The sequence below is a fragment of the Rattus norvegicus genome, chromosome 10 (assembly GCF_021556685.1).
Source record: "Rattus norvegicus strain SHRSP/BbbUtx chromosome 10, alternate assembly SHRSP_T2T, whole genome shotgun sequence".
Classification (NCBI taxonomy): Eukaryota; Metazoa; Chordata; class Mammalia; order Rodentia; family Muridae; genus Rattus; species Rattus norvegicus.
Genome location: NC_141543.1, coordinates 59,906,179 through 59,930,878, shown reverse-complemented (window position 1 = coordinate 59,930,878; position 24,700 = coordinate 59,906,179). Strand labels below are relative to the sequence as shown.

Sequence of the window (24,700 nt, the reverse complement as noted above, 5' to 3'; positions counted from 1 at the left end):
CCCAGCTCCGAAAAAAAGAAAAAGAAAAAAAAAAAAGTTCTCATTTAAAGGACCAGTCAGTTTTGCTGAAGTATATTGTGGTCATTGAAATACCATACTTGGGGTTGGGGATTTAGCTCAGTGGTAGAGCGCTTACCTAGCAAGCGCAAGGCCCTGGGTTCGGTCCCCAGCTCCGGAAAAAAAAAAAAAAAAAGAAATACCATACTTAACTATTATTTACTAAATAAAGTACATAGAAAAATTTATTGAGGGAGAGCATTGTCATCTTTGTGGCTAAGACATGATCTCGTGTAGTTGAAGGTATTCTGGGACTCTGCTCTTCCTGCCTTTGTTCCCCAAGTGTTTCGTGTACAGGCGTGTGTCCTGATGCCCAGTTTTATTTGTGCCGGGGATTGAACCCAGGGCCTCTGAGCAGAGCCTGGGCAGCCTGTTTGGGTTTTTGTTTATCCTGTGTTGATTGTTGCTCTCTCCTAATGCCAGGTTCTCGGGCTGTCTCGTCTTGGGAGGAAGCCCCTCAAGTGCCTCGACTTCCACCTCCTGTCCACAAAACTAAAGTTCCCTTAGCCATGGCTTCTAGTCTTTTCAGGGTCCATGAGCTTCCTTCATCCAATCTGCAAGGCAGTGGTGTCAGCACTGGCTCCCCAGAGAAAGGTGAGGCGGGGGAGGAGGAAATGCTTGAGGCCAGCCTAGGCTCCTAGGGAAATGGGACGAAGGCTGGGAGAGGAGGCCTCGGGTAATGGCCAACTTGTCTCTCAGGTACAGATGGGCTCAGCCCCCCAAGGCAGCTGATGGAAGTGTCTGAGCTCTTACGTCTGTACCAGGCTCGGGGTTGGGGTGCTCTGCCTGCTGAGGACCTGCTACTGTACCTGAAGAGACTGGAACATGGCGGGTATGTGCCTGGGGGAGGAGAGGAAGGGCTCCAAGCTGGAATTGGTTAGGAGATGGTCAGCCCCAGTGTGTCTGCTGAATGCAGCCTGTCCTTTTTAGGGGGCCAGGGTGTGGGGAAGGAGGAAATGTAGAGTCACAATGTTCCCTTCTCTGTTTCCATTTCTACTGACTTTTCTTCTTAAACCCTGACCCGTGTGCCCAGACCTCAGTTTTCTTTCCTTTCTACCCAGAAGCTCAAAACTCAGAATCTCAGAATTCTTCTTATTACCTGAGAACCTTTTCTAACAAATCAAACATTTACTCAGAGTCAGTCATTAGGAAATGTATTTGTTTATTATGTTTTTGAGACAAGGGTTCAGTAGCCTGGGACTCACTGTCGGTCAGCCTTGCCTCTGCCTTCAAGCTCAGGATTATGACATGTGTGAGCATGCCCTTGGGTTCTGTTTTGTTTTGTTTTGTTTTTTGTTCCTTAGTAAAACTAAGTCGGCTGCTCAAACTTTCAAATCAGACATTTGAATACAATTGAAAGACGCACTGACTTGATACCTGCTGGGGAGTGAGGGATGGAGAGACAGCTCGTTTGGTGGAGTGCTAGCAATACAGACGTGAGGAGCTGAGCTTGATCCCAGAACTCATGTTGAAAAGCCAGGCACAGTAGCATACACTTGTGCTCCCTGGGGACTCATGGGCCTGGAACCAGCTTAGCCAAATTGTCGAGCCCCAGGCCAATAAAAGACCCTGTCTCACAAACTAAAATAGCCAGATATGGTAGCATATACCTTTAATCCCAGCACTTAGGAGGCAGACACCCGTGAATTTCTATGAGTTTGAGGTAAATCTGGTCTGCACAGTGGGTGGGACCCTATCTCACAAAGACAAAAAAAATTACTGTGGGTAGCTCCTGAGGAACAACATGGAGGCTGTCTGGCCTCTGGCCTCCGCATGCCTCTGCACCTGGATGCACAGCACAGAAGCATAGTCTTTGTTTTCTGTGATTAAACTGGTTTGTGTGAGAGCAGACACACACCTCAGTATGTACAGGAAGAGCACAGCAGTGAGTCACAGCAGAGTACCCTAGAGCCAAGTGTCCACTGTGGTGACGGCTGGCACAGCGAACGCATGTGTGCTGTGTGTTCAGAAGCAGGGCTGCAATGAAGTCTCAGCAGCACCATCGAGAACTGCAACATTTGGACTCGTTTGGACCTGAGTTTGAATTAAGTTTTGATCATGCCATATTCAGAAACCTTTTCTGTGTTTGTGGGTTTTTTTTTTCCTTTTTCTTTTTTAAATCTCTATTTTGTGGTGCCATGCTACAGGTTAAGAAGCTTGGATCCAACCCAGAGTGACTCATTGGATCCCACAAAGTCTCCTCCACATGGACTCCAGCTCCACTGTGCTTCCAGTTCTCTTTCTCTTTTGTTTTTGTGGAACTAGAAATGCTGTCTCCTGTCTGAGCATCTCCGCAGACTCTCTGCCCCCCCCCCCCTTTCCTTTTTTTCGAGACACGATTTCTCTGTGTAGCCCAGGCTATCCTAGAGCTTGCTGTATACACCAGGCTGGGCTCAAACCGAGATTAAAGGCATCTCACTTTCCTAAGAGAGGAATTACTCCCCCACCTCCACCTTGTCCTCATTCACACCCTTGATTTGTGTGGCAGGACTGATGGCCAAGGGGAGCTTGTCCCCAGAAGAAACACAGACTCCCGTTTGGGTGAGATCACCCGGAAAGAGGTAAGGGGAGCAGGGAATAGTGGGGCTCTTGTCTTTGTCTTTCCAGTCCCACATGCCCTGGCTAGCCTTGCCACTCAAGGTCCACACTTGCTAGCATTCACACACACACACACACACACACACACACACACACACACACACACACACATACACACACACACACACACCACCCCGTGTTCACTGGTTGGGGCCTCTCTGAATACCATGCCCTTCCTCTGTGGGGCGGGGAAAATGAGAGAATATGATGATGGCTTTTTCTTCTTTCCTCTCAATTCTCAGATCCCCTCCCAAGCTGTCCCTCGACGCCTTGCTTCAGCCCCTAAGACTGAAAAGCCTGCTCGGAAGAAAAGTGGGCATCCTGGCCCCAGCATGAGGAGTCGGGGTGGCATCTGGAGATGAGGCCTACCCTTCGTCCTCTTTCGCATTCATTTTGATTAGCGCCCTGCACTCTGCCTGCCTGCAGTCTGTCTGCAGCAGTGGAGTCTGGAAAGTAGAGGTTTTGTAGGAAGTGCTGGTTCGGTGTTTTAGAATATGTTTGTTTCCTAGGAGAAAGCACAGGAGCCTCTGAGGCTGCCATGTGAGGATATCTGAGTGGCCTAAGGCTCAGTGTAAGCTTACAGTGCTTAGCTGCTCCATAGTAGATTATGAGTGATTCTTTTCTTCTTGTATAGTTTGTATTTTGTATATTTTCTGAAATAAATATGTATTACTTTAGAGATCAAAAACGCCTAAACCTTTAATAAAAGAAAATTATTGTATAAATGTTTGAGGAAAGCAGTCTATGCTGGGAAGAGTTTGTCTTTTAAAACATTTTTATTTTTATGTGATTTTTTTTTTCCCTTTTTGGGACCAGGCCCCTCTGTGTAGCCCAGGCTGCCTGTACATGTATGCCTTCCTGCTGCTTATGAGTTGGGTTACGAGCGTGTGCCAACATGCTTGGCATTTCTGCTCTCTAAGAACAGATGACTTTGGGTGGCACTGGGGATTCAGGCTGGCAGGTTCTGTCCAGCCAATAGGTGTATTTGAGCTATAACTTTATAGCTCTAAAACATGTCAGTAAGGAAGGTGTGATGCACACGTCTTTAGTCCCAGAAAGAGGGAGGCAGAGGCAGGTGAATCTCTGAGGAGGCCAGCCTGGTCTACAGAGCAAGTTCAAGGATAGACAGGGCTACACAGTAAAACCCTGTGCTAAAGAAAAAAATGAAGGAAGAGGAAAGTAACACTGTTTCTAGAACCTTCTATCCTGATGTTTATCAAAATGAGCACAGAAGTGTCCTTAGGGCTGAAGTGATAGCTGCCCACAGTGTCTCATGCCTATAATCATAATTATCCTCAGGGGGTTTAGGCAGACAATTGCCACAAGTTTGAAGCCAGCCTGGGCTACCTAATTCTAGGCCATCCTGGACTACAGAATGAGATTCATCTCATAATCAGGATGAAGCTTCTTAGTTTAGGCCCCAGTGTGGAGGCCCCAGTGTGGAAGCCCAGTCCCAGTTAACCTGAGAGGATGGAGAGTGTGTTCATCAGGCAGACTGAAGGAAGCTCCACAGCAGCACCCATAGGGCGATGGGAAGGGCAGACGGGTGCACGCACAGTGCTGGCTCCTGAGGAGACCAGGCCCTGTCGACTTTGAGCTGTTTGATGCTTCACATGGCGAACAGCAGCACACATGGACGTTTTCCTCCCTGCCCCCTGGCCTTCCTCCCAGGGCAGGGATGGGAGTAGATGGCAAGTCCGTCCTGTGGTCCTGCTCCTGGCCATCCAGGACACTAGGCCTTCAGCTGAGCTTAGGACTTGACAGCAGGCTCCTGGGGGTGCTTTCCTGAGCCCTGCCTTTAGGAGTGTCTGCATCTTTGTTTCAAGTGCCATGGATGTCCAAACTGATCTGGGGTGCGTGCACTGTCAGCATTGGTAAGTGTTAGTTTTACACCTTTAAAAAATATTGGTAAAATGAACGCTCAGCTCCTATCTCATCTCCAGATTCCAGCCTGCCACCACCAGCCGGCATGCCCTACATTTTTCTTGAGACACAGGCTGGAAGTTATGTGTCCCTAAAACAGCTCCCAGTGAGAAAAGGGCACAGCGCTGACTTAACCACTTTGAGAGGTGATTCTAGCAGGACAGCTTTGAGTTTTAAGTCTACTGAGTCACTGAAGGAAGTTAGGAGGGACACAGAAATCACGGCCATCTCCCACCCAACACCTCCATGGTTATCTTGGGAAAACTCCGAGAAGGGGGACAGAAAAACCAAAAAAAAAAAAAAAAACCCTGAAGGATTTCCAGAAAACCTACATTCCCAGCTGCCTGGTGTGCAGGGCATGTTGATAATGGGATTTTCATCTGAGAAGGCTCAGGGGCATGTGTGAGAAGAGCTTAGGGGGGTGGGGGTGAGGTCCACTAGGGTGGAAGCTAAGCTGCTGTGACCACCATGACCTTCCGGACAGTTTGTTTCTTCTGTGATGGTCTAGGGAAGTCTGATGTCACTGGGACCCGTCGCCCTCCATCTTGCTGTTCCTCTTGAGCTGTTATTTACACAGGTGAAGCGAGATCATTATGACTTCTGGCTGGAAAGAGAGGAAGGACTTTAAGGGTCCAGTGTCTTAGTCCACAGAGCTGGAAACTTTGCACCAACTTTGCTACTGTCTCGTTGGCAAGATGGTCAGCATTTGGTTACATCAGGCTACAAATATCTCAGGAATGTAGCCCAACTGTGCTCCCATTGTGCAGCTGGGCTGTGTGTAACAACATGGGAAGGATAAAGTAGAACTTGACAACAGTCTAGCAATCTGCCCTAGGCCCTCCCTTAAAGAAACTGAAAACTTAACCATTGGTGGAGCATGCCTTTACTCCCTATTCTTGGGAGGCAGAGGCAGGCAGATCTCTAGAGTTTGAGACCAACTTGGTTTACATTGTAAGTTCCAGGACACTCAGGGCTACATGGTGAGACCCTGTCTTGAAGAACCAAAACATAAAAGATTTTAAAGGAAGTTGAAAATATTCACTGGGAAGATGACCCAGGCCCATATTTAGTGGTGACCAACTGTGAGACGCTGGGAAAAACACATTGGTCACACAGACCAACAGCAGAGCTGAACTGGTCTCTTTCGAAAATTAATGTTGGAAGACCTTATTTAAGCAGTGTTCTTTTTGAGACCAGAAAGGTGCTATTACAAAGAGGCAGCCATACAAGCAAGTAGTGAGGGGATTAAGCTTGGGACTGGAGACCTGGCTCCATGCTTAAGAACACTGGCTGTTCTCACAGAAGACCCAGGTTTGGTTCCCAGCAGCTTACAACCAACCATAACTCTGAGATCTGATCCTTCCTCTGACATCCTCCAACTCCTGCATACACACACACACACACACACACACACACACACACACACACACACACACACACACACACGTGCGCCAAAAACCAAACAAATATAATTACAGCTGGGCGTAGTAGCCCATCTCTAATTCTAGCATTTGGGAGGCATAGCCAGACAGATCAGAGTTCAAGGCCAGCCTGGTCTACATAGTGAGTTCTAGGACAGCCAATGCTACATAGAGAAACCCTGTACCCTGTATTAAAAATATGTCACACACACACACACACACACACACACCACCACCACCACCACCACCACCACCACCACCACCACCACACATGAATTAACTTTATTGAAAATAATGTATGTTCTTTAGAATAAAATTTTTTTGAAATCTCCCATGTTCAAAAGAGGGAAAAAAGGGGTTGGGGATTTAGCTCAGTGGTAGAGCACTTGCCTAGCAAGCACAAGGCCCTGGGTTCGGTCCCCAGCTCCGAAAAAAAAAAAAAAAAAGAGGGAAAAAAATGCCAGGAATGACAGCTCCTGCCTAGAATTAGAAAACTGAGACAGGAAAATTGCTGAAAGTTCAAGGCCTGTCAGGGCTGCAGAGGGAGATCCTGATACCATGACTGCAACAACAACAACATCATAAATGTTAACGAACTGTCAAAAAAAGCTTCAGATTAAGGCAGGAGCACAGAGTGGAACTGTGAAACTGGTTTCCTTTAAGAACAACTGTAGATTTGGGTCCCACAGAGGTGGGGAGACATGGAGTGGGGGGAGAGGGAAAACACCCATGTATGCATATATGTGTTTATCTCAGGAGCAGGAGAGTAGTTTAACATCAGAAATTCAGAGATGCAAGTGTCATGTATTCACATCAGTGACCACTTGTGACTGTGAGGACGAAAACATTATAGGTTCTGGGATTCTGAACTCCTATTCTTACAAGTGGGGCAAATGCTTTATCCACTGTGGCCTCGCCCCAGCTCTGCAAACACTATGCTTAGTAGGGAATGTTAGAAACATTCTCTATAGTATCATCTTTCCAGGCCGGAGAGGCACCTCAGCAGTTAAGAGCATTGGCTGCCCCTCCTGAGGACCTGGGTTTGGTCCCAGCACCTACGTGATGGTCCACAACTCTAAGTCCTATTCCCAGGAGTCGAATGCCCTTTTCTGGAATCAAGCATGCGTGCAGTGTGTATACACACTCAGCGAGCAAAAAGACACATAAGTCTTCTAAGAAGCATTAAAGCCTCCTCTTGGATGCCTCTGTTAGCACTGGGATGCAATCCTACCGGAGCCGGATGGGAGAAGAGAAAACCAGTATTCGCAGATTAAGCAGTCATCTCCGCGACATATGAGTTTAAATGAGCATCGAATGATACACTTAAAGTATGATATACTCGGGGTTGGGGATTTAGCTCAGCGGTAGAGCACTTGCCTAGCAAGCGCAAGGCCCTGGGTTCGGTCCCTAGCTCCGAAAAAAAGAAAAAAAAAAAAAAAGTATGATATACTCCCACTGACACCAATTGATACATATATTTCAGATGTTAATGCTGTGATAAATAGCATGCTAAGATTTATAGCAAATTGTTCATTTTTTAAAATTTCAGTATAAAGGGGCTTAGCTTAACAAAAGACTTTTTTAAAGCGGAGGCTGGAGAGATGGCTCAGCAGTCAAGAGCAATGGCTGCTTTTCCAGAGGACTGGGGCTCAACTTCCAGCACCCACATGGCGGCTCACAGCTCTCCATAACTCCGGTTCCTGGGATCTAACACCCTCTTCTGGCCTCTACAGGCACCAGAGGAGAGCACATAGACCTACATGCGGACAAAACCCACTCACAAAATCACTTAAAAATAAAAATAAAAAATTTAAGAGAGAGACACCACCAGGCATTTCTTGAGCTAGTCAACACCGGGAGGGACGCTCAGCCTCACCGAGCACCGGGTGGGCACTGCAAATAAAATCAGTTAACTATTCTCTTGCCCTGTCAGACAGGCAACATTTAACAGGTCTGAATGTATAGTCACTGAGGACATTTGGCCTCGGCAGCTGTTCTGCGGGTAAGAAAAGCAGGAGGGGACAAATGGCCCATTTTGGGAAACATTTTGGCAGTGCCTGATGTGACAGTGCACATCCTATGATGTAGCAAAGCCATCCCTTGGGACATTCCCTAGAAAAACCGCTCTGCACCAGGAGACAAGTCCATTGACGTCACAGGAAAATAATGCATGTCTTTCCACTGCAGCAGTCTCACATCAGGAAGTACTCCCAGCAGGTCAGATGGGTGAGCTGTAGTTACAGGCGTCCGTCTCTCTGTCTCGGTGACGGTCCTAAACACGGTACTGAGGGGCAACGCAGACTGCAGGAGGAAATGGGCAGCACATGCTGCTTGCATAACATCAGAATCAGTGCAGGCTAGCCCGGTCCAGTGTGTGTGATTAGAGGCAGAGCTGGGTGAGAAGGAGCCCCACAATGCAGGGGCTCACCTGGCTCTGGGTGTTGGAGGAAAGGGGTGTGTCTGAAGTGCCACAGGAGTCAGAGACAGGGCAGGGTGAGACAGAGCAGCTATGTGAGGGAGCACACAGTGGAAACTGCTGCCTTTTGGGGGGTAATCAAATAGTGGCTATGTTACAAATAGAGGGAGTCCAGTTTGTGTTGTGGGAGAGTGGATGTACAGACGTGGAGAGGGAAAAATGAGCCAATTCTGCTACTGCATTAGGTTAGACGTGTCAGGGAGGAAATAAACAGAGATGAACATGGAAACACACATGAATGCAAGCTGTGTGCATGTCTGTGGCGTTTCCGAGCAATGCCACTATTTCCCCAGTCTGCTATGATGAGTCACTAAGGACTGCGTAGTCGTAAGTGACAGGCATCTCTTACTATTCTGAGGCTGAAGGTCTGAAATCAAGGTTGGGCAGGACCATGCTCTGTGGGGACTATAGGGAGGACCTCTGTTTTCTTGGCTTCCGTCAGTGGCTGCCAACAGCCCTGAAGCCCCTTAGCATGCAGCATAAGCTTCTCCCAGAATCCCTGGGCCCTCCTTGGCCTTCTTATAAGGCCACCATATTTACTGGATTTAGGATCCCACTTAATCCATTATGACTTCAACTTAACTCGATATCCTCAAAACCAATTTAAATACAGTAGCCCCGTTTGTAAGCAGTTTGGCTTTCTATCATTTCTGCCATCCGCAGTCAACTGCAGTCTGGCGGTCTGAAATGCAGGATTCCAGCAATAAACAATGTGAGCACTCTGTTGTCTTCGTTGTTTACAAACATGCCTCCCTATGTTCCCAGGCTGGGCCCAAAGTTCTGGACTCAGATGTTCCTCCTGCTTCAGTTGGGACCACAAGCTTCAAGCAGTCCATGCAGTTATGCAGTACAAGAATGCAGTTATGCATGCTGCACTACCAACCTCACAAACATCACTCCTGTCGCCTCACAAAGGCAGAGAGAGAGAGAGAGAGAGAGAGAGAGAGAGAGAGAGAGAGAGAAACTACTAGTGAACTACATCTCCAGTTCATTTTTAAAAATTCTTATTCAGCTTGTTTCTGAGTGACAAAAATGTTGTTGTCGCGGCGTCTGGGGAGCTGATTTAAAACACACTTAATGACATGAGTTCCATTCCAGGGACTACATGTTGCAAGAAAAGTACTGATCCCCAAAAGTGCTCTGATCTCACCATGTAGTGTGGCATATGAACACCCACCACACACACATACAAATAAAGTCATTATAATTTCAGTCTTTTTGAAAAGACTAACTGTAATGTGACCATGACTAGGACATCTTCTCACAGAGAACACCAGGAGGATGACAGAGCAGGCCGAGTCAGCTCTGAGGATTAGACTACAGCGTGACTGGTATCAGCCTCCCGGTTATGGTGGGCCTATAACTACAGTTGTACTTTGACAGCTCAAGATGACTCTATATATACATGGGTTTTCTCTCTCCATGTGTACGTACAGATGTTTGGAAACAACATCCCCAAATTCTCTCTGTGCCTTAAACTGGCCTTGAACTCCTGATCTTGCCCCGCCTCCCAAATGGTAGATTACAGGCATGTACCATCAGGCTGCACTGAAACGAATCCTCTTTTATCGGGGGTGGGGAGACTGTCAAGACAGGGTTTCTCTATGCAGCCCTGGCTGTTTTAGAACTCACTCTGTAGACCAGGCTGGCCTTGAACTCAGAGATCTGCCCACCTCTGCCCCCAAAGCGCTGAGATTAAGGGGATTAGAGGTGTGCACCACCACTTGCAAAATCCTTTTTATTTTTTATTTTGTTAGTGCTGGAGATTGAACCCAGGGCTTCATACATGCTACCACTGAGTCATATCCCAAAACCCTGAGAAGACTGATTTTTTATTTTAATTATGTGCATGTATGTGTGTTGGGGAAGGCAGTTATGTCGACTCATGTACAACTTGAAGAGGTCAGAAGTCAGAAGATCCCAGGCTCTCCCAGATCTGCACTTACAAGATTTTGCTGTGATACCTGTGTGGGTGAACTGAACTTGAGTCCTCTGCAGGGGAAGCTGCGCTCTTGGCCCCTGAGCCATCTTTCCAGTGTTGAGTCAGGTATGTAGCTGGGCAGCAGGGCACTTTCCCCACATGTGTAAAGCCCTGGGTTCAGCCCCCACTGTCAGAAGAAAACAAAAGTCAACAAAAAACACTCGAAGCCAGGTAGAATGACTCATGCCTTAAGCCCAGCACTTGGAACCTGGGACTGCATTTAAATTCCATTTAGTGGTCTCTACAGTGAATGTGGAGAGGTTTCCATTTCTTGCTCTTTTCATGTGATTTTTCAATGAAAGCACTAAAAGTTCCCCATCTCCTAAGAGTACTGCATTAGCTCATGTGTAAAACGTTTGCCCTAAACTCTCCAACGCATGCGCTGTGGTTGTACAATTTTGAGGCCAGCCTGAAGAGCACAAAGAGATTCTATCCCCAAAATACCAAAGTGAGGGCTGGAGAGATGGCTCAGTGGTTAAGAGCACTGTCTGCTCTTCCAGAGGTCCTGAGTTCAAATCCCAGCAACCACATGGTGGCTCACAACCATCTGTAATAAGATCTGATTCCCTCTTCTGTTGTGTCTGAGGATGGCTATAGTGTACTTACATATAATAAATAAATCTTTAAAAAAAATACCAAAGTAAAACATAAGATCTTTCTGTTTCTGCTTCTCTAGTAGTCATCCGGTTACTGAAGGTTAGAAGCCCATATTGGTGAATCCCACCAAACCCTGCTTATCCCACCGAACCCTGCTAGTTGCTCTAACTAGGCATTAAGCATCTTTGGCTTTGAGTCCAGGCTTGAAGCATCCTGCAGGCTCAATTGATTTTTGTTGACTGGAGGTTTCAATTTTTATTTTCCCCTATAAAGCTTGCCTGCCATCGGAGTTTTAGAAAAAAAGAACAAAATTATAAATATGTAAAAAGAAATTAGATAAAATTCAATCCTATGGAGTGTTGGGGTCCAGGAGCTGCTCCACAATCCACACAAAAATCAATCCCAGTCAGATAGGTATGGTTTTTGGAGAATCAGGGGTTCAAGGTCATCTTCAGTTACATAGTGAGGTTAAGGCCACCCTGGGCTCCATGAGTCCCATCTCAAAAAACAAACCCTTTCTCTTCAACAAATTTACTGTCATAATAAAGCAAAAAAAAATTTATAACATCCCAGGACCAAAATGTCAAACAAACAGAGACAGGCAGACAGACAGACAGACAGACAGACAGACAGGCAGAATTAGTTTTCCCTCATTCCTATGTCCTTTGTGGACAGGCTAGTGCTGAGTGCATACAATGAAATGTTATACAATAAAGATATATAATATATTCAATACAATTAATAAATTACCACATTTTCGCTCCTAGAAACTTCTCCTCAAATTGTGTCCTTACAAACGATGGTACTGTTACTTGCTGCATAAAAGAGTTTGGAGTTCAGCAGCAAACAGTGGGTCCCCAGCACCTCAAAGAGGGGAAAAAACCAATTTTGTTTTGTTTTGAGACGGGGTCTTTGTCTTAGTCAGGGTTTCTATTCCTGCACAAATATCACGACCAAGAAGCAAGTTGGGGAGGAAAGGGTTTATTCAGCTTACACTTCCACATTGCTGTTCATCACCAGAGGATATCAGGACTGGAACTCAAGCAGGTCAGGAAACTTTTTTTTTTTTTTCCAGAACTGGGGACCGAACCCAGGGCCTTGCGCTTGCTAGGCAAGCGCTCTACCACTGAGCTAAATCCCCAACCCCGCTCAGCCTGCTTTCTTATAGAACCCAAGACTACCAGCCCAGGGACACTACCCACAATGGGCTGAATCCTCCCCTATTGACCACTAGTTGAGAAAATGCCACCGGTTGTGGTGGCGCACACCAGTAGGATTTGCTGAAGGAGGCAGAGGCAGGAGGATCACGAGAAAATGCCTTACAGCTGGGTCTCATGAAGGCATTTCCACAACTGAGGTTCCTTTTCTGTGATAACTCCAGCTTGTGTCAAGTTGACACACAAAACTAGCCAGTACAGTCTTGTTGTCCAGACTGACCTCAAATTTGCTGTGTAGCTGAGGTGGCCTTGAACTCCTGATCCTCCTGCCTCTAGGATTACAATCATGTGCCACAAAGCCTGGATAAAGTCATTACTGTAGCTGTCTTCAGACACACCAGAAGAGGGCATCAGATCCCATTACAGATGGTTGTGAGCCACCATGTGGTTGCTGGGATTTGAACTCAGGACCTCTGGAAGAGCAGTCAGTGCTCTTAACCTCTGAGTCATCTCTCCAACCCCTTTAAAACAATGTTTAAATTTAAACGTGTTTTGATCATATTGATCCCCTTCCCAAGTCCTTCCAGATCCCCTCTCCCCCTCTTCAACCACCCAATGTTAAGAATTTTCTCAAAAAGCAAACAAAAGCACAATGCAACAACAAAACCTCCCCAAACCAAGAAAACAGAATAAAAGCATGCCAGAAAAGGAAAAGCAGAGCAAAACTTCACACTGCAACCAAATAAAAGCACACACACACACACACACACACACACACACACACACACACACACACAAACCAGTGGACCTCATTATGTGTTGGCTGGCTGCATGAGCTCTGTCCTGGAGTGGTTGGCATACCCAGTGTCACTCCATGGAAGAAAATTGATTTTCTGTCTCCCAGCAGATGTAAGTGACAGTTCAGTGTTAGTCTTTACCCTGGTGGCTGGCTAGGTTTTCATTCATTCACTTAAAAAATATAATAGAAGATGTAAGAGAAAACAAGAATTATCGCATTGAAGTTGGACAAGACAAACCAGCAGATGGAAGAGAGCCGGAGAGCCAAGGCACAAGAATCAGAGACCCCCTCATTAACACACTCGGGATCCGTGAAAACACCAGACTGGAAGCCATAATACTTACACAGAGGACTGGGTGCAGACAGGTGCAGGCCCCGCACGTGCTCACCCCTGTGAGTTCATATGAGCTATGCTCCTGCTGCTTTAGGGGCCTTGTTTTCCTGCTGTCCTCTGTCCCCTTTGACTGTTACATTCTTTCTACCTCCTTTTCTTCAGGGTTCCCTGAGCTCTGAGGGGAGGGATTTGGTGGCGGCAGCATCTCATTCCAAGGTCTCTGATTCTCTGTAATGTCTGGCTGGGTCTCTATAATCTGTTCCCCTCTCCCTATCCAATCCCACTGGTTATATTTGTCTTTCGGAGTCTGAGAATCATCCTCATTCGGGATGATTTTTTCCCTCATTCCATCCATTTGCTTGCAAATTTCATCATGCAGGTTTTTTTTTTTTTTTTTTTTTTTTTTGACACGGGGTTTCTCTGTGTAGCCCTGGCTATCCTGGACTTACTTTGTAGACCAGGCTGGCCTCAAATTCACAGAGACCCAGCTCCCTCTGCCTCCGAAAGTGCTGGGATTAAACATGTGTACCACCATACAACGGCGGAGGAATACGTCACTGTATAAATGTACCACGTTTCTCTATCCATTCTTCTACTGAGGGGTAACTAGTTTGTCCCCAGTTTCTGGCTATAGTGAATAGAGCAGCAATGAACGTGGTCTAGCAAACGTCTCTGTGGAAGAACGAAACATCTGCAGAACAAGTGCCAGGACAGACATGAAGGCTACACAGAGAAACCTGTCTTGAAAAACTAATGACGATGATGATGGTGGTGGAGGAGGAGGAAGAAGAAAAGAAGGAGGAGGAGGAGGAGGAAGAGGAGGAAGAGGGGGAGGAGGAGGGGGAGGAGGAGGAGGAGAAAGAAGAAAAGGAGGAGGAGGAGGAGGAGGAAGAGGAGGAGGAGGAGGAGGAGGAGGAGGAGGAGGAGGAAGAAGAAGAAGAAGAAGAAGAAGAAGAAGAAGAAGAAGAAGAAGAAGAAGAAGAAGAAGAAGAAGAAGAAGAAGAAGAAGGGGGCTGGGGATTTAGCTCAGTGGTAGAGCGCTTACCTAGGAAGCACAAGGCCCTGGGTTCGGTCCCCAGCTCCGAAAAAAAAAGAACCAAAAAAGAAAAAAAAAAAAAAGAAAAAAGAAGAAGAAGAAGAAGAATCATCTCAAGGATGATGGAGTAGAGGTTTTTATATATGATTTTTGTTTATTTGTCTCCTGTGTATAACAACTCACACCTTCGTTGGTCATTTGAAAATCATACGGTGGGATTCTAAAGAGGGACAGGATAGAGAGGAAGGGAGGGAGGGAGGGAGGGAGGGAGCCGCTTGGCTGGTGCTGTGAAGTCTCATAGAAGCATTTTGGCAGAGACTTACCACGGTGGGCCTTTCCCTCAAAGTCTCTGGGGAGGGTTAATGAGGAGTGGGTTTCAGGAGAAATGCGGTCAAGTTTCTGTCTACTCAAGGTCGTTACTCAGCCCCATGGCTGTTTGTTTGTTTGTTTGCTTCTTTGTTTGTTCCCTTGGCTTTCCTAAGAGGCAAGACCTCTGGGTCCCTACCACACTCTTAGTGCCCCGCATACCCACGTTTGCCACTTTCATGCCACTGTAAACAAAATACTCCGGGGAAATGAAAGGGGAAAGGGCATGATTTGGACTCATGATTTCAGAACTCCCTTGCCTCGTGGCGGGGCAGGAAGAGAGATGCGGAACAGGTGAGAGAACACAGCCGGCCTCTAGTGAGCCTTCCAGCAGCCAGGCTCCGCCTCCTAGAATCTCCATGGCTTCCCAAATCCTGCTGCAAACTGGATCCCAGCACCCTAAACATAAAGCTGTGGGGGCCATGACAGTTGCCAGATCCTGTCAGCTGTCCCTTTAGAGGCCTCTGTGGGCTGCGTGTGCCGTCTGACCTAGCTTTCTCATCAGGGTGCAGGATAGGACTTTCTAAACCTATAGTTGTGTGAGCCTATAGATTTGTGCCCCCACCCATTTTGTCAGAACCCTCTCCCACCGTATCAAGTTCCAGGCACCGGAGCCTATCCTGGTGGGAGCCCTTGAATTTCTCCTCCCATAGGGCTCTCAGAGTCAGCGATGCCCCTGGGAACCACCATGTTCTCTGGGATTCCAGACTGCTGGGGTGATGCTGCGGGGTTCCCCAGACCTTTGAAACTCTGTTGCAGGCTGGACTACCGCACCTCTGTGGGGTCTGCCTCAGAGTCCCAGATCTGCGCACGCCACCCAGCTGTTCCTGGGCTGGGGTCTTTCTCCATCTGGAACTTCCCCCTAACCAGTTATCTGAAAACTTTTCCGTGATTTCTGACTCTGTCCCTGACCTTGAGTGTTGACTCAAAGTGTGCTCAGCCCATGGCACAGTCATCCCTCTTCAGCTCTGGTCTTCTCTCTGGGGACTGAAGAATCATATTGTCACATCTCATTGGCCAGACTATTTCCCACAAGGCCTAGGTTTTGGAAGCTTAAAAGCTGTTGAACCATCTCATTCCATTCTTTTCTGGGCAGGCAGATCTGTCCCCTTCTCCCTAGAGAGAAGTGTGACTCATGCCTGCAAGCCCAGCACTTGGGATGTGAACGGAGGAGGATCAGAAGCCCAAGGTCACCCTCAGCTACATAGTGACTTTGAGGCAGCCTGGGTTACACGAGATACTGTCTTCAAAAAAAAATTAAACAAACCCCCAAACCAGCATGGGTGAAGAGAGATCTAACAGGAAACTGGGGGTGGCTGGGTGGGGCATATGAGTTGATAATACTTCAGAATATTGTCTATGTGAACAAAAGGGCACTATGAATTACCGTACACTGGCATGGCGTTATTCTGAGCTGATGACATTTGAGAAGCATCTGTCAGAGAGAGGCCAGCCCATCCCATCTGCCCTGTCTAACAACAGGAACTTCTGGGTATTAAAACAGCCACAAACCCCTCTTCACAGCCACACATCCCCGAAGGAGGAGAAGGTGAACTTCCAGCATCCCCCATCCAGACCCTTCGTAACCAAACCCACCACAACTTATATCCTGCCTGTTCTCCACAAGAGTCTAATTATTATCCACAGAGACATTTATTTTTTTCTTCTTCTAGATAGTGCCAGTTAAAGTAGGTTTATAAAGATTTGTCTGTTTGCATTTTATGTATACCTGTTGTTTTTCCTGAATGTATGTATGTATGTATGTATGTATGTATGTATGTATGTATGTGCGCCACCAATGCAGTACCGAAGGAGGGCATCAGAGGGCGACAGATCCCCTGGAGTTAAGGAAGTTGGGAGCTGCCTTGTGGGTGCTGGGAACCAAACACAGGTCCTCTGCTCCAGCAGCCATTGCTCCTACTAGCTGAGCCTTTTCTCTATCCCTTGAGTCAGGTCTCTGATCAGGGCCCCACCGGCACTGAGCGAACTGAGCCGATTTCCGTGTGAGTTCCCACATATGTAAGTGAATAGCTTTGTCTTTTCTCACTCGCTAATTTCTCCTTTGTCAGCATCGTTCACAGGCTCCCTGAAAATCGTGCAAGAGTTGTGAAGAGAATCATTTCCTTCCAGACACTAGCTTAAGTCTTCTTGATGTTTAAGGATCCATCAGGGAGATCTTAAATCCTAACCCATGGAGGTCAGGCAATTTCTATTAGCTTCCTCATTCATAAGCTTGTCAGCCTGAGCCCAAGAAAGAGGCATCGTCATAAAGAAGCCTGGAGTTTCAGAGACTACCACACCAGCTCCAGGCAGCTCTTCTAATGCCCGGGAAGGACCGAAGTGCAGAACCTTTGTGTTTTCGGGGCCAACAACACAACAGTATTCCTTCCGTCTCCTTTTCCAGATTTAGTCTTCTTTCTAGTTTCATATATTTTTGTTTTCTACACAATCAGACTGACAAGTATGCATATGGTTGTAACTTAAACCTTAACTTACCTGTATATTAAATATTGTTTGTTTTAGGGGTGCCGGGGTTCACACCCAGGGCTTTGCCTGTGCTAGGCAAGTGTGCTACCGCTGGGTCATATCCTCAGCCTGCATCCTAGGCCGCTATGGCTAAGAGATATAGTGGACGAGTGTATGACGTGAGCAGCTGATGGGGTGCATTGTGTCTCCAGGTCAGTTTTATGCAATAAGATTTTTCCTTTAATATTTGACAAGAATGGTTTATTGTTTTTTTTTGTTTTTTGGTTTTTGTTTTTGTTTTTTTTTTTTTTTTTTGGTTCTTTTTTTTCGGAGCTGGGGACTGAACCCAGGGCCTTGCGCTTCCTAGGCAAGCGCTCTACCACTGAGCTAAATCCCCAACCCCAAGAATGGCTTATTGTTACATTAAACTTCTTTGGACAGAATTATTTCAGCTAGAATTACTTCTTCGGCATGATTTCCTGGAGGTAGAATTACCCAATGAAAGGATATATACATTGAACGCTTTAATTTTTAATTTTATTGCAAAAAAGTTCTGTGAAGTTCATAAGTCTTTCTAAACTTTGCTCTTTTAAAATTTATTTTTGATTGTGTGGTGCACATGTTTATTACAGGTATGTACTGCTCTCCTGTGCGTGGCTGCTGTTGGGCATCTTCCTCCATCGCACTACATCTGATTACTATTATATTCCTATTTATTACCTTTGTAATAATGTAATAATAATAATTATTATTATTACTTAGCTTTTGAGACAAGTTTTCTCTGTGTAGCCCTAGATATCCTGAAACTTACTTTGTAGACCAGGCTGGCCTTAAAGTTACAGAGATCCAACTGCCCAGTTTTTTTCTCCTCTTTCTTTTCTCTGTTTTTTCTCTTTTGAGACAAAGGTCTCACAGAACCTGGCGCTCAGTGAGCGAGACTGCCCAGCGATGAGCTTAGAAATCCTGCACGGCACTGAAGATCAGGTGCTCATGGATGCAGAGCAAGCATTTTACTCACTGAGCCATCTCCTCAAGCCCCGGAAGGTTTTTTAATATTTTATTTTTGGTTTTCTTATGGGAGGAGAGGTCAGGCCATTTTATTCTTTGGCTGGCGATTAGGGAGAGGCCAAAGAGGTTCATGCTACCTGATTGATGCCCTCAGCAGGGCCAGGTCTTCCTGGCCTTGTCACTAAAGGCTTTCACGTTATCATTTATTTAACGTGCATGGGTGTTTTGTCTGCATGTGTGCCTGTGCACTACATGCATGCAGTGCCCAGAGAGGACTTTGGAGTCCCTGGGACTGGAGTTACGGATGGCCGTGGGCCACCATCACGGTGTGGTTACTGGGAACTGAACTCAGGACCTCAGCCAGTGCAGCCAGTACTCTTAACCACTGAGCTGTCTCTCCAGCCCCTGAAGCTTTTATTTTTATTTTTTTTATATATTTGTGTGTACAAGGATAAGAACACATATGTGCAGATGCCCAAAAAGAGCAGATGAGAGCATTGAATCCCCAGGGGCTAGAATCACAGGCAATCTGAGCTGCCCAGTGTAGGCCTTGGGGGCCAGCCCTGTGCTCTGAAGCAGCAGAGCACTCTATACCCTGCTGAGCCAGCTCTTCAGTCCTCCTTGCATTACCATTGTCACCAGTGGGATTGTATTTATTCCTTTACTCACTCGCTTGTTTTTATTTATTTTTTAATAAAGCATATTTTGGTAATGTTTTTCTTCTTCTGACTCCTCCCGGTTCCTTCGCTACCTCCCTATTCACCTAACTTTATGTTCCCTTTCAAAACAAAACACAACAAGACAAACAAACGAACAAAAAAAAAACCCCAATAAAACAAAACAAAAAGCCAAAATGAAACAAAATGCTACCCCACCCCCAAATCAGAGAGTTCCTTTTGTGCTGGCCTCCTGCTCCTGGGCCCGGGCTTGCGTGGGGAACAGATGACTTGCCGGCTGACACTCCATTTGAGAATGGGTTTCCCCTTTGCCTGCAGGTATCAGCTGCAAAAAGCTTCTTGGTGAGGGGTGGGACCCCGTGTCTACTTCCCCTCTCAGAGCCCGTGACCACATCTGGCTTCCGTTCTTATTTTTAGTTTTGTTTCTGTTTTTGTTTTTTAAACGCTGGTGAGTAAACCTTGTGCATGCTAAGCAAGTGCTGGGCCACTGAGTCATGCGCCCAGCTCAAGTGCCCAGGCCCTAGTCTTGATGAAAGTTTGTAGTTGAGAAGGCACAAGTAACTGCCGTCCAAACGCGTTACTTCCATTGCCAGCAGCTAGAAAACTCACCAGTGCCCCCTATTGGTTAAGGCTCATACACTCTTCAGAGAAACCCTGTTCCCATCACCCATAACTGTTCTTAAAATTAAATCAAATTCAGCGTGCGTATGCTCATGCATGTGTTCGTGTGTTCACGTGTGTGTGCGCGTGTGAGCATGTGCACGTGTGTGTATGCATGTGCACATATTCACAATCTCGCAGTGTCTTGCCCTTGCAGGTCAGAGGACAACTTTCAGGAGTCAGTTTGCCCTTTCCACTGTGTCTCCTGGGGATGGAGTTCAGGCAGTGAAACTCATCACTCGAGCACTTTACTAACCAGCAAATCTGTTTGCCTGTTACTAAACGTCGCATAAATATTCTATGTAGTATGTAGTCTCGTGTCTGGCTTCTTCATCACAACACAGAGTCTGTGAGAGTCTTTCACACAGTTCCACACGCTAATTACCCACGCTTCGTGTCCACAGTATGTTGGTCATGTACCCAAACAGCCGGATCTCCTTTAATAGGTATTTGAGTTATATCTAGTTTGGAAGCATTCTCGATAAAGCTGCAATAAGAAATGTTAAAATCTCATGTGCAAATCAGAAAGTGGTTGACTCCTCCCGTGACATTTGTGCTGCTATTGTACCAGCTGTCATGTCCTGCCAGGCCAGCCATTGTCGTGGTTTGAAGGGTTCCCAGGGTGTAGGATTTTCTAGTACTATGAAAGCTAACCAGAAGGGACGAAGGTGAGTGCCAGCTTAACCTCTCTGTATTCTATGACTCAAGTACACAGTGTGCTCCGTAAGAGGGTCTTATCATCAAGCAAACTGGCACTGGCCTGTAATTCTTGGGACCTCAGGAAGCAGCAGCTCCAAGAGCAGGAACCCATTCCTGGTGCTGGGGGTTTTGGTAGCCTATGGTGTCTAGAAGGGGCACTGTCGCCCCTTTATAGGGTAACCCCATTTAAAGTCTTTTATATATGTCTTTTTATATATATATTTTAGGAAGCATTTACAGTAGCATGTTTCTGTATGGCTTTTCAAAAAGCCTGTAGTGTTAGTTAGCTTCCCCTGATCCTCCTCTACCCTGCCCTTCTGCCTCAACCCCATTTAACCCTTCCTGTTCCAGTATCCCCTTAAACCCTCTATACCACTGCCTTTAACATCTCACTTTAACATAACTGTAAAAAGAACACACTTTTTACTATTTCTATTTTTTCTCTTCTAAAAGCTCAGGTGTGAGCATAACCAATCATACTCCTGGAAAACATTGTAAAAATGCATCCAGCTAATTCCATGAATACCCAAAGGGGTTCTTCATTGAAATGCTCCCTAGACGAAATAAAAGGTTGTCTCTTTAACATGACAAAAAGACTATTTAAAGCCAAAAGTCAGAATTACCCTTAATGGGAGAGCCATGAATTATTCCTGTTTAAAATGGGCCAGCCGAGGACAATCACCCCTATTTAACTTGGCTCTAAAAATTCTAACAAAGCCTTCGGGTTGGAGGCAGAATGATACAATCAAAGAGAAGGAAGAAAGCCGACTATCATGTTTTACAAGTGATAGCTGATGCTGGAGAGAACCAAGGTACAGCTCAAATGAACTTGGGTTCCTCCTCACAACAGTGTCAACCACTGTTATCCCTCTCCCGTTCATCCTTTAGGAAAACACCATGATTTTATAGCTAAGTCCTATACACGCCTTTTAAAATGTGTGAGTGCTTATACGTGTGTGCACCACATGTGTGCCTGTGGAGGAAGTTCTGACACCAGAAGATCCCTGGGAACTGGAGTTACAGATGGTTGTGAGACACAGTGTGGCTGCTAGGAATTGAACATAGGTCCTACGTGAGAAGCAGCAAGTGCTCTTAACTGCTAAGCCATCTCTCCAACTCATACCTTCTTTAAAAAACAATTTCATACAATGTATTTGATCGGTAGGAAACAAGTCAGAAACAGGTAGACATTCCTGGTAATGGGGACTTTACTTGCTAGCATGTGGTCTGTAGTTGGGGTGTTGCCCTCCACTTTCTCTGTTGCCCAATGTTTAACCTAGCATTTGAACGTGTTCACACTTGTTTTCAAACATTGATAAGCAGCAGTTATGTACGGTCACTGACTATAGAGGAGATAGAGGGACATCACATCCACGTGACATTAAGGGCCTGTGTAAGAAAGGTGGGGTTGTATTTTCTGGTCGGCATGGGGTTAGGCCAGTCCCATTTTCTCCTTTCTCCACTTCTTTCTTTGACAGAATCTCCTCAGGAAATGGAGGCTGCCCTCAAATTTGACGCTCTTGTGAACATCTCCAGTATTAGATCTCCACACATGCGCCATCATACCCGGCTTCTTTGTTTGCTTTTATGATGTCCTAAACCAGCTAACTAACTGCCTGGGAGGTATATGAAGTCATTTTAAATTTAGGTAATGAAATAAATGCCCAGATCCTGGTATATGATATTAAATCAGTTATTATTATTCAGACACGGGATCCTTAGCTAATCATGCCTTCTGATTTCTGGTGACCGGACTGCTGTAACTAGACTCTGCTTTATCACAAAGTACTCAAAATATTATAGCTTAAACCACATGATACCCTCATTGCTTTTGGGGTGTGTGTGTGTGTGTGTGTGTGTGTGTGTGTGTGTGTATGTGTGTGTGTCTCCTCAGGGATTTACAAGCAGGGAATCTGAGGCTCAGCTGTGCTGTATGGTGGGTCAGTCGGTGGGACTGAGCCCTTAGCCTGCAGGATCTGATGCCATCTGGAGGTAAAAATGGACTGAATTAGAGGGCACTGGACTGCTGAAGGACTGATTTATCAGGTAAGCAATGCCTCGCATACACCCTGGTGTTCTAGGAGTCTGAAGTGTTTCTCTTTACCATGTGCGGCGGTCAGGTTTTGGAAAGGATTGCTGTCACGTAATTGTGGGGCTGTTCTGCAGCCATCTGTATGCTGAGGTTTTAAGGACACTCTGTAACTCTAGCTTTCGTAGGTCAGCTGGCCCTCAGCCCCTGCTGTTGCAGCTTTGGATAACATCTTGGTGACTGTCAGGACCCACGAGTGCTTCCGAGCAAGGGCTTACCTCTGGTCTTCAGTAGTCTCTTGTCTTCGGTCTTTAGAGCCTTTCATCTTCTGAAGTCTTTACTCACCGAAGACGTCGCTCTCCTTTGCTGAAATCCCAGCGGTTCTTCATAGCTTCAGCTCTACAAAGCCTCTGCCCACAGCTCTTTGATGGACTCCTCTGTCCCCTTCTAGGGGCTGCTGGTGTGCTTGGAACTAGCAGCCCCAGGAATCGCCTGTTCCTCATTCAACTAGTTTGGCCTATTCTACCTGTGATAAAGGCAAACCACCATTAGTTATCGCTCTTCTGTGATAACGTTAGGTAGTTTATGGGGGTGGGGGGAGTGTCCCAGACCGCTAGAGAGGAGCATCCTTCATCACCAGTTCTTTGCTCTAGCTCTCATGGGGGCTTCTCCTCACTGGGTTGTCACGTGTAGGTGGGGCTATCTGAAGACACAGTGGATCTGGTCATCCGAAGCTGTCATGGCCTAGGTAGAGGCTCCCCAAAGCCTCCAGTCTTAGGGTGGTAGGCAAGAGAGCTGTGTTAGCTCCCCTCAACTGAAAGGAAGTTTCTTTGGGATATCTGCAACTGTTCTGAAGTCTCCTCCCAGTGTCATTGGCTAGATCTGGATCTCTCCCAGGTTACACGGGCTTTAAAATTGATTGCCTTGGGGGTTGGGGATTTAGCTCAGCGGTAGAGCGCTTGCTTAGTGAGCGCAAGGCCCTGGGTTCGGACCCCAGCTCTGGAAAAAAAAAATTGATTGCCTTGGCAGCAGCTGGATTACTAAGATGACTTGATTGACAGCTCCCACTGCCTCTGTGGAAATGGCCACAGGTCCTTCGGCAACAGGGGCAATGCCACACCCAGTATCAGCGGACTCAGGAACTGTGGAGGTGACAACTTTAGTTCCTGATCCAGCCTTCCTCTCTGTGGGTCCTGGGGTAGGTGCTTGGCTTTGTCCTTGGCAACAGTTGCTTTAGCGGGGGGGGGGGGGGGGGGGGCCGCGGGGGCGGGGGGGGGGCCTTGTGAAAGGTTTGGCTGCTGTCAGTCAAATCTCCCACTTACCCCACCAGACAGATTTCATCTTTTGCAAGGTAAAAAATGTACGTGGGGTGCTTGTGACAAAGATAACCCACAGTTAAGGATTTCTTTTCATCATTTTTTTTTCCTGACAGTTTTTAACCTTTAACCCAATAACCTTAGGGAGGGGGAGGGGCTCTTGATCTCTGTTGTTACCCACGGTCCTTTCTCTGGCTTTTCGGGGTATGTAGTTAATGTCTCTGTCCACCCTACTACATAACAGCACCCGGAGCGCCTCCCTGCTGTCTCTCTGGAGCTTAGTTTCGAGCGATCAGCAGCCCCCACGGCTCCTCACTTGCCTTTGCGTTACTGAGTCATATCAGGAACACTGAAGAAAAAGAAAAGTTTAAGTCGCTGACTTCCTAGAACCCAGACGACAACTGTACTCATCCCCAAACTTGCCTTTGAGCAAGTTTGTTCTGTTCTAGTTTTTTTTTTCCTCAGAATTGCACCTGAACAAGGACTCAAGGCAAATTTAAAAACAAGCATTTCCTGTCCTCTGCTCATTAAAACCTGCCTCCTTATCCCTTCCTCCCCACAAAACATCCATAGGATCCTTTAAAGTAAAAGGTTCTTTACTGAGATAAAGAAAATCTGGGCGCCTCAGACCAGAGAGCCCCCGGCAAACAAGGACAGCATGAATGGCACCCAGAGTCCATCTTTGACTCAATTAGGCGGAATCAATCTTGTCACTGAGTTTCCAAGGAAATTCAATTAGAGGTCAAGTGTAGGAAGCAGGCTAGCGGTGGCTTAAGCAGCAGACATGACAGGCGGTCGATAGCTGCCTGGGGATGAGTTGGACTTCAGAGTCCCTGGATCGCAGTGAGAGGCAGGAGCTGTCAGAGGAAGAGGCTCCTACAGGCTCAAGCTGACCACCCAGGGTCTAAGCCAAGCACCGCGGCGGGAGCTGCAAAGGACCCACACTTAGCTCAGTTACCGTTGTGATGGGTGACTCGAGGCCATGGGAGGGACCACCACGACCCAGGAGGGAGCCGCAGCACCGCGTGTGCGATCTGCGTGGACAGAAACTTTAGTGCCCAGTCACGGACAGTGCGGTGGAAGAAAAGTCTTAACTCCTT

At 46.7% G+C, this 24,700-nt stretch overlaps 1 protein-coding gene and 1 long non-coding RNA gene across 10 annotated transcripts in view; one reads left to right on the top strand and one right to left on the bottom strand.

The window, feature by feature from the left end:
• Nucleotides 1–3,380, top strand: part of Cntrob (centrobin, centriole duplication and spindle assembly protein) — a 22,946-nt gene extending 19,566 nt beyond the window's left edge. For 6 of the 9 annotated variants that reach the window (XR_015630576.1, XR_015630575.1, XR_015630573.1 and 3 more), the window contains 4 exons: nt 481–651; nt 757–889; nt 2,546–2,618; nt 2,898–3,380. Coding sequence is in view for 3 of the 9 variants with exons in the window: in XM_087571846.1 (XP_087427972.1) it covers nt 481–651; nt 757–889; nt 2,546–2,618; nt 2,898–3,017 (497 nt within the window). In the remaining 6 variants the exon portion in view is untranslated. 9 annotated transcript variants of the gene reach the window in all.
• On the bottom strand, nt 3,062–24,700 carry LOC148002929 (uncharacterized). The gene is made up of 4 exons (XR_015631763.1): nt 24,559–24,700; nt 22,563–22,810; nt 10,440–10,583; nt 3,062–5,182 (listed from the first exon to the last, which is right to left on the bottom strand). It is a non-coding gene; the product is annotated as an uncharacterized LOC148002929 (long non-coding RNA).